At 34.4% G+C, this 9682-nt stretch overlaps 1 protein-coding gene across 1 annotated transcript; it reads right to left on the bottom strand.

Moving 5' to 3' along the window:
• Positions 1–282: 282 nt before the first annotated feature.
• LOC136817518 (SE-cephalotoxin-like) lies at positions 283–6164 on the bottom strand. The gene is made up of 7 exons (XM_067073845.1): positions 6099–6164; positions 5081–5598; positions 4340–4766; positions 3674–3904; positions 2171–3130; positions 1536–1879; positions 283–1234 (listed from the first exon to the last, which is right to left on the bottom strand). Exons 2-7 carry the CDS (start codon positions 5587–5589, stop codon positions 421–423), a joined length of 3285 nt encoding a protein of 1094 aa, XP_066929946.1. The 5' UTR covers positions 5590–5598; positions 6099–6164; the 3' UTR covers positions 283–420.
• Positions 6165–9682: the final 3518 nt, after the last annotated feature.

Raw genomic sequence — 9682 nt, forward strand, 5'->3', positions numbered from 1 at the left:
CCTAATATGAAATATGTGTCTGATATGAAACGGGAACATTTATGTAAAAACAAAACCTTTAACTTCATTAACCTCATGATCGCAAAATATAGTAACATCAGCTGGAGTTTTTATAAGATACTTCACTAATTTGGTCATTTGAAGTAATAGATGCCGCGTACTTTAGAAAAAGTAATAAAATTGTTTTGACCAACTAAAACACATAAGAGCTTGTAAAAACTCCAGCTTGTTCCAAAGATTGAGTTTGAGAAGATTTAAGTAAGAAAATTAGCTCACTAAGTATTTGTACATTAAATTTGAATGTTTAATTGTTATTGAATTAAAATTACAAAGACTTAAAAATAACATAACATATTAACTGAAAAGAAAAACTTGATATTGACAATTGGAAATCACAAATTTTTTCTCAAAATAAATAGTCTACTGAGCAATCACTTTACAACATTTCATACGATAATGGAATCGGTTGCTTTCCGATTTCAATTGATATTCGGTCATGAACGAGCGATCGCCGTTAATCTTGGAGCAATCAGCACGAAGCGGGTATAAATACTGTGTTTGTGAACCAGCAGAAACGCTTTTGGAGTTTCCATACTTGCAAGAAACTTTGTAATCAAATTTGCGACAATAAAATTCAGTTTTCATGAAATGAGATTTTGTGAAATCAGTCCATTTAGCTTGCTTCCATTGGTGGTGATTCTTGAATCCAGTCAGGAACTCGCCGTTTTCTTTACATTTGACATGCAAATGTCGTAAGTCGTGGACATTTCCCATCTTGTGCTCACCTGTAAAATAACTCTTCCGAGAAGGAACTTTAGCGAGATTGTTAAATCGACAGCATCTAAAAACATGACGTTGTTTGTCACCTGATCTTTCAAGGTAGAAAGATTTGATTATGTAGCCAGAGCTGCTGCAAGAACCTCTTTGTCGATCTAAGTAAATGACTGATCCATCACCTCTCGAATGCCAATAGGTACTATGTCGGTAGCAATACTCTTTACATGTATTATCTGCCTCATCTTCACCTTGACTACAATCTTTACGGTAATTGCATTTGGAGCTTGATGAGATGCATTTACCAGTATTTTGACAGTTGAAATTAGATCCACAACATTTGGCAAAACATGATTCGGAGGATGTAGAGCTTCCTGGACATTCTTTGCCTTGAACGACTTTACTTTTAGCGTAACCACGGCTTCGAGATCGACTACCACCGTATCCACATTTAGAGCAACTATTTAAAAAAAGAAGTTTTATCATGTATAAGAGAAACCATAATAATTTTAAGAGGAAACTCTAGTTGAACATTATCACAAAGTCTGATTTCCTAGATAAAGTTAACAGCATCGACCTCCCCAGAAAAAACAGAAATTAGAATCATTGAATGGGTTAGACCTATTGGAAAGCTTTCTTCATCGGGCCATTTTAATGAGTAATGGTCTTCAATCAAAATGACCAGCAGCCAATTGTATTGTTCATAAATTAACAGGAATTAAGTGGGCAGTACTGAAAGTGTTTTGTAAGGTAAAATTTACCTTCCCCACGAGCTCCAATCACCCCATACACAATCAAAATTTTGACATTTACTTCCATAATATGATTTCATTTGGCCATTCACATTGATAGTTTTACATGAACAGACACCTGCTTTGTCCGTGCATTCGTGGTTCACACTTCCCTCAGCATCACAGTGGCACGGTAGACAACGTGACTGATCTGTACTGTTGCATGTTGATTTTGGAGTTCCTTTGACGTAGTAATTTTCAACACATTGGTTCGTTATTTGCAGCTCTGGATGGGTGTAATGTCCACCGGTGCATTGAACGTTAGTCGAGTTTTGGATCACATAACTACAAGTCACTTCAAGTAGTCTTTTGGTCTAAAAAAAGGGAAAGGAAAAGGTTTTCAGCATTTTAGTAAAAATTAAAGTTAATTAAGAATCTTAAACCATGGAATTAATTTGCATCAGACAGCCACATGCTCTTAAGATCGAGAACCAAAAAAGTTTTCACAATTCTATCAGGAAGATTGAAATTTGATATCAAAACCACGACTAAAGCCATTTTTTGAGCCTGGTGAGGCCAGTAAGAACCTTTCGTAGCTTATTGAATAAAGAATGAAAACTATCATCTTTAAGAAACTAAAGTAGATCATAAAACTGCTCTTTTACCTGTTCCTGTACATTTTTATCATACAATGCTTGAACTTCCGACGTATCACGTTCCTCGATGTACAAAGCTTCTGCCCACATCATAAATGCTTGATACTGGAGAATAGAGAACTGTGCATAAGCATGGTCGACACGTTCTTTGTAAGGAGCTGTACAAGCATCTTTTGAGTAACGACTCATGAAAACAACAAGCAAAGGTTCATGGTCCTGGATGAGATTATCATTACCCATAAAGAGTAGATTCAAATCACTCAACCATTTTTTGATATGCCCAGGTTGTAGGATGTGTTCAGCAAGCTCTTTACCACGTTTGTCACCATTAGCTTTGGATCTTGTTGCAAACTCTCTGATAAAGAATTCGACATCAGATAACGTTTCCGAGTATGTCACTTTCAGGTTTGTCCATTTGAATTCATTGCCAAGCATCAAAGATAGATCAATGAATGATTGTTCTAAAACGCTACCTAGCTCTATCAATGCATTATTGACATTCTCAATTCCGTCACTAAAAGACTCTTTCAAGTCTTGGATATCGAAATAAACATCAGTAAGAGATGGGATTGTTAGAGAGGTTGTGACCAAGAGATCCAAGGTTGATGATAGTGAGTTTTCAGAGTAAGTTTCACAGCGTTCTCCGTCGAAGTGGATTTCGCATTGGCATTCGGTTAACTTGGTAAACGGTAGCTGTACACACTTGCTTGATCCATGGCAAGTATCTTCGTCGCAAAATGAAGTGTCAGCTTCCACTGGTTTGACCATAACAACGACGCGTACTTTCTTTGGTGGTGGCGGTGGCTGATTGTTAGGATTGGATGGTTGTTTGGGTGCATCGAAGGTGAATTCTTCGTTGAGGTAAGAATCGAAACGATCTTCTTCGATTTCAATTTTGAGATTGGTCTTCAATGCGACGATTGATTGAACGTGTTTGTAGATTCCAGCTTTCTTGAGTATTTCTTCCACCTATGTAGCAAAGAAAGAAAATATAAATCCTGAGGTTACAAAGCTAAAAAAGCAATACTGCATTTTTTGTCATCATCAATAGACTCTTCTTTACATGGAAATACTTCACGTTTATATCTATACTAAGCTAAAAGTTAACATCATTGTCTAGCTGTGCCAAAAAGTTTCAGCGGCACACTGAGACAGGGGTGTCTCAGATTTCATTCTCAAAAGTACACCCATTCCCACGAATCCGGTATAGAACCTCCTTCCACCAAAAAAAAACTGGACAAAATATTGTCCCCGGTGGAAAATTATATTATAATTTTTGCCCGCTGAAAATAATAAAATAAAAACCCTTACTGCAAAATATTGTGCTATTTTTCCATTCCCACTGAATTTTTTGAAGTCAAATCCCCGCCACTATTTTATCCCCACTGGATAAAAACATCCTACTGGGTCTGTGAGAAAAGGGGTCAAGAGTATACCATTCTTTTCATCGGCGAGACCAGCTCTGTGTTCTTATATTACATGACAAAAAGAATATCTTCGAAAAGTTCTTACCAACTTAACGAAATGACTTTTATCATTGTTTTTGATGTCATAGTAGTCAATTTTCTTAATAGCATTGCGAACTAGATTGATTCGTTCTTTAGAATATGTAGCCAGAGGATCTATAGGAGTTGCAATAATGGCACGCTTTCGTTTCTCTTTAGTTGATGGAGCGTTTGAAAAACCTTGGATGACTTTGAAGGCTTCTTCTTTGTTGCTGAAGCCGTTGTAAATTTGGAAATTCTAAAAACAGTTTTAAAAGAAAAAATATTTCAGTTCGAGGGAGGGAGGCAAAAATCGAAATATTAAGAATGATACGAATCAAAGAGTTTGAAAATTTTCATGTGAAGACACATAAAAATTTGGACAATCTCTAGTAGAAGTTAAATGAAAGCTGGGATAGAAGTTTTAAATTTCTTATTCAATAGCTTCGAACTGCTATCGTATGTTTATTCTTCATATGTGAGGTGACCTATGAGAAATCTACAAGCCTCTGATTTCTTAATATCTATAGAAATATTCATCTCCAGTACTAAAGTAGCCTATTGAGTCTGAAAAATATGGAGATTTAATTGATTCTGGTCGTGACAACAAAAGCTTCATGTAACTAAATGAACACCTCTAACCTCAATCCTCGAGACAGGGAATTTGAAAAATTGTAAAAATCAAAATTCTTACCCATCCCAACCAAGCGTATTTTGAGCGAATCAGTCGGTCCAATTTCCTGAAAGTAAATGCATTTGTTCCATCTTGGTATTGCAAATCATTAATATCATTAGCCATATAGGTTTCAATAAAGTCGTAACAATGTTTTTTCTCTACGTAAAGTTTGTTTCTTAAGGCGTAAACCATGTTGATCCATTGTTGTACTGACGTCACAACGCTTGTATTTGAGCCGCTAAGTTTGTGGTGTGTTACGACAACCTGTTGACCTTGTCTTGCAAAGAGATATATTGTTTCCACAAACGAATTCAATTCGCCAACATCACATTGAAACTCTTCTTTGACCAACTCGAGAATCGGCTGCGCAAATTGATTTTGATCATACGAGTTTTGGAGGATTTGAAATAAGGGTTGCACTACTGCTTTGAAGTCTTTGTTGTATCTAAACGAGCAAAGAGAAAAATGACAAAAATTTTCAGAAAAATGAGACGAAGAAAAGCTAATCAAGGTTATAATAGAACCTGAATTCTAGAGTAATTTCCTAGAAACATGCAAACAAATCAAGCAGCGAGATCGAAAATACCGTGGTTTTGCGATGCTCTACTTTGTTCGTTCATAAGGAACAATATTATTCAAATATCAAAATTAAGTTGAGATCAGCAAGAAACTGCTTAAAACACATTCCAGGGGCATTTTTCAGGGATATATTAGAGTCGAGTCACTCAAGTAAATTAATGAAAAAATTCTGTTGCATACCTTTCAGCAATTTTCGTTCTTTCTTTCAAGCACTTACTCTCTTCTGTGCAGTCCACGCCCATCAGCTCATCATAAAATTTTGCTAATTGAGTGAACCCAAAATTGATTTTACTCTCCGAGTCAATATAAGCAGCCTTTTGAGTTTCAATTTTGATCAACCGTTCAATATTATCCAACTTGTGTGTTATGATGTCTAATTTTTTATTGACCTCTGCAAATTCAGTCTTCATCAGTTGTATTTCGGCAGAATCTTGTGGTAAAAAAGCAAGAAGGATTGAAATGAACGCTCCAGCGGCTCCAAGAAACGGCGCAAGAGCTCCGATCTTCGACACAAGAGGGCCAACAGCCTTTCCAGCATTTTGTAAAGCAGTGTTCCTTTCCTCGATTATGTCAACAATGGCTTGAGTGTTGGTGAGAGTGTTTTCAATGAGCTCAACATCGACCTCGTGACTTTTCAACGGTAGCAACGTCAAAATAATCAATATGGACAAAAACATCTTTGTCCCCATCTTCGAGTCCTGAAATTTCAATACATTTGACACTCTTAAAATTTTTTATCTTATTTTTCAACAAAAGTAATTTTGAAAAAATCTCCTAAAGGGCCAAAAAACTTTAAATAAAAAAGTGAAGACGAAAAATATAATTTTTTTGCATTTTTTGACGTTTCGATGACTTCTTTTCATCATGATAACAATACTTTATGAAAAAATTTTCCACAAAGTTGAAACTATAGCACAAATTTATGATAAATCACAGCACGAACATATGATTACAACAATAATTAAATACTTCATATAGAACAAAACAAAAAAAACAACTAAAAAAGCTCAAGGGGAAAAGTAATTTAGAGATAGCAGTGGGAGCATTTTGGTTTGAAATATGAATGTTCTAGAAATAATTTTTTCTGATCAATGAATAAACAGGATGGAGATAAGTGTATATAAGTACTGTAGCACAAAGTTTTCGCCAAATCAGAAATCATAGTGAGGAAAATAGAAAGCTTGCGAGAAGCACTTACTTTTAATGACTGCAATCTAAACTGTTCCTTCAATTTCTGAGTTGTGAATTTGCAATGACGTTGACCTCAAAACTTATAGCGAATAAAATATCCCCTGGGAATACTTTTATTACAACAAATTACATAACACAAAGAATCATCCCTTGGGATAGTATTTCATATGGGCTATTATGGATTAAGTGCAGTGGTTGCTCATTTTGAAACCATTACAAGGTGATTAAATCCCTCGAGTCTTCAAGTGTTACTTTTTTTAAAGTGTAAACTTCTCCAGAATCTGATCTGGGAATCAATTACCATAGCAATAGTTTGAAAACAAGGTAAGTGTTGTTCTTGACGTAATTTATTAAAAGGTATAATCATCCATGGTGGAATGTAGCTTTCCGTACGCAAGTTCCGATGTGGTCTATTGTTTTCCAGCAAAAAGCAAAAAAGCGTGGGGTACGGTTTTGAAGGACTTTGGTTTCATTTGCCATAACGATTTAACTTTAAGATCGTCTATATTTTAGATATTTTTTTCACAGGGATATTTTTACTCTACTCTCGTTTGCGAGTTTCCTTCGGCTTTGGGCTTATTTCTTTGTCTTAAACTACACAGCATCGTCTAATGTAGTGTAGATTCGTGGACGAAAAAGAATTTTGCAGCATTGGTGATATGGTATTGGTAAGATTACAGATGGGGCGTTGTCGTCAAAGCATGCTGTTTTTTAAATTTTCGGAAGGAAGGAAGCCACATGAAGTACAAGACACGTATATTAAATACACATTTTTTTATAAGAACAAACTATATAAGAGCATAAGGCTTCGATAGCCAAAATGTTAAAAGAACAAATTAAGAACATCTGAAGGCTTCAACATATTTTTGAATGTTTTTATAATAAAAACGTGTAGGTTTTACCAGGAAGCCACATGAACTATATACAATACACGCATGCAGATAGGTTTTATCAGGACAAGCTAATGGAACGATCTACTGTTAGATTTTGTACTCATGCATTCAAGGGTTGTAAAGAAGAACTGTTCAGAATACAAATTAAAATTGACAAAATACAGATAAAGGGACCGGTTTGGTGCTTATTTTAAGGGTTTACTAAGCCCAAAAAGGGGGTTTGGTCGTTCGTCACATTTTGCTAAATTTCTGTTGGTTTGTTTCTTGATCCTTTTTGTCCCAAATTGCTAGGAAATTACGTGTAGCTGTAGCAGCTTAAAAAGTCATTGCAATATGAAAAACAAGCAACATGCTGAATTGACCTACCTGATGATGAAAGTTAAATAGCAATGCAAAAAGAAAAATGAAAAAAAAAAACAGTCAGAAAATATAGCGTTTAGCGAAAATACACAACGCAATAAATTCATCATTGGTTGTTGATGGGGGGAGAGGGAAGGGTTGTAGGGAAAAAATAAATAGGAAGTTCTGGTTGCAAAAATCAGTTTTATTGACAATTGAATCATGCTTGATGGTGAGCATTGTTATCAATAATGTTTTTGTGTGAAAAACATAGAAATATAAGGAAAAAATCCAATGAAAATCTGCAAACACGGCGATTTCCGGCATTTTCAACCGGAAAAATTTGTTCTCAAAAATCGAACTCTGCCATATTTTGAGCATTGCGAATACGCATCTTTCTGCAAAAAATCAGAAAAAACTAAAAATGTAAATTCGAGAAAATGTCAAAAAACTGATTTTTCCGACATATTTCCGGCATTTTCGGCCGGAAAAAATATTTTTCGAAAATCGGGCTCCGTTACATTTTAGGTATTGTCATATTGCATCAGTGTGCAAAATTTCATAAAAAAATATAAAGTACAGCTCGAGAAATTCAAGAAATACTGTCTTTCCGTCGAAAATAGGTTGTTCCGGCGACTTTTAAAATAGTTCCGGCTTCAAAAATCAATCTTATTGAAAATTGAAACATGTTTGATGGTGGGCATTGCTATTAACAATGTTTTTGAATGAAAAAACAACCAATTATAAGGAAAAAGCCCAATGAAAATCTAGAAAAACAGCGATTTCCGGCATATTAAAGGCATTTTCCGCCGGAAAAATTTTTTCCTCAAAAATCGGACTCAGCCATATTTTGGGCATTGTTAATACGCATCTTTAAGCAAAAAATCAGAAAAAACTTATGATAAAATCTCGAGAAAATGCCAAAAAACCAGTTTTTCCGGTATATTTCCGGCATTTTCGGCTGGAATTGAATTTTTTCGAAAATCGGGCTCCGCCACAATTTAGATATTGACATTTTGCATCAGTGTGCAAAATTTCATGAAAAATATAAAGTACAGCTCAAACAAGTAATACTTTAATGGACCTACCTATTTATAAAACGAATAATTAGAATTTAATGGAAGTAATATATAATTTTAAATTTCGATTTATATATCTATTGGAACGGAGAAAGCAATTAAGAAACGCATCGATGTTTAACGGTGAAAGAAAAATAATATCGACACTTAAATCAATCATTCAGAGAAAATTAAAACTGAGAAAATCTCAAAAAACCGCTTTTTTCGGGACATTTCCGGTTCTAGCGGCCGGAAAAATTTCTTTTTCGAAAATTGGGCTCTGTCACATTTTGGGCGTTGCCATTTTACATCATTGTGCAAAAAATCATGAAAAATCTGTCGAGTATAAGTTGAAAAAAAGTGAAGGAAAACCGTTTTAACACGCCGGTTTTCGGCTGTTCCGGCGATTTTTAAAGGAGTTCCGATTCAAAGGATGATTTTTTTGGAAAAAAACGGATGCTAAGTTTTGGGCATCATCATAAAAACATTTTTCTGTAAAGAAACAATAAATAAAAAAAAAAAATATGTACGGAAATGTGAAAAAACGACGATTTCGTAAAAAAAAAAAAAAAAAAAAAAAAAAAAAAAACAAAAAAAACTTAACAACCGGAAAAAATGTTTTTTAAAAAAAAAAAAAATTAAAAAAAAAAAAAAAAAAAAATTTTCGGAAAAGGCAGACTAATGTGCATCTATGTGAAAAAAAATCGCAAAAAACTAATAAAAGAAATAAAAAAAAAAAAAAAAAAAAAAAAATTAAAAAAAAAAAAAGTTTTTTGGTTTAAAAAAAAAAAAAAAAAAAAAAAAAAAAAAAAAGAAAAAAAAAAAAAACTCTGTCTAATTGGGCATTGCCATTTTAACATCATTGTGCAAAAAAATCATGAAATCGTCGCTGTCGAGTAAGATAAAATCTCGTTGAAAAAATGAAGGAAAACCGTTTTACGCCCGGTTTTTCGCTGTTCCGGCGATTTTAAGGAGTTTCCGGATTCAAAGGATGATTTTTTGGAAATAAAACAATGCTAAGTTTTTGGGCATCATAAAGAACATTTTTCTGTAAAGAAACAATTAAATAAGTTGAAAAAATGTGACGGAAATGTGAAAAAACGACGATTTCCGGCACATTTCCGGTTCTACAGACCGGAAAAAATTTTTTTTCGGCAAACGGTTTTCGACACCTTTTCGGCAGTACTAATGTGCATCTATGTGCAAAAAATCGCAAAAAACTAATGATAAAATCTCGAGAAAATCTCAAAAAACCGCTTTTTTCGGGACATTTCCGGTTCTACCGGCCGGAAAAATTTTTT

The sequence above is a fragment of the Clytia hemisphaerica genome, unplaced genomic scaffold (genome assembly GCF_902728285.1).
Source record: "Clytia hemisphaerica strain Z4C2 unplaced genomic scaffold, Clytia hemisphaerica genome assembly, whole genome shotgun sequence".
Classification (NCBI taxonomy): Eukaryota; Metazoa; Cnidaria; class Hydrozoa; order Leptothecata; family Clytiidae; genus Clytia; species Clytia hemisphaerica.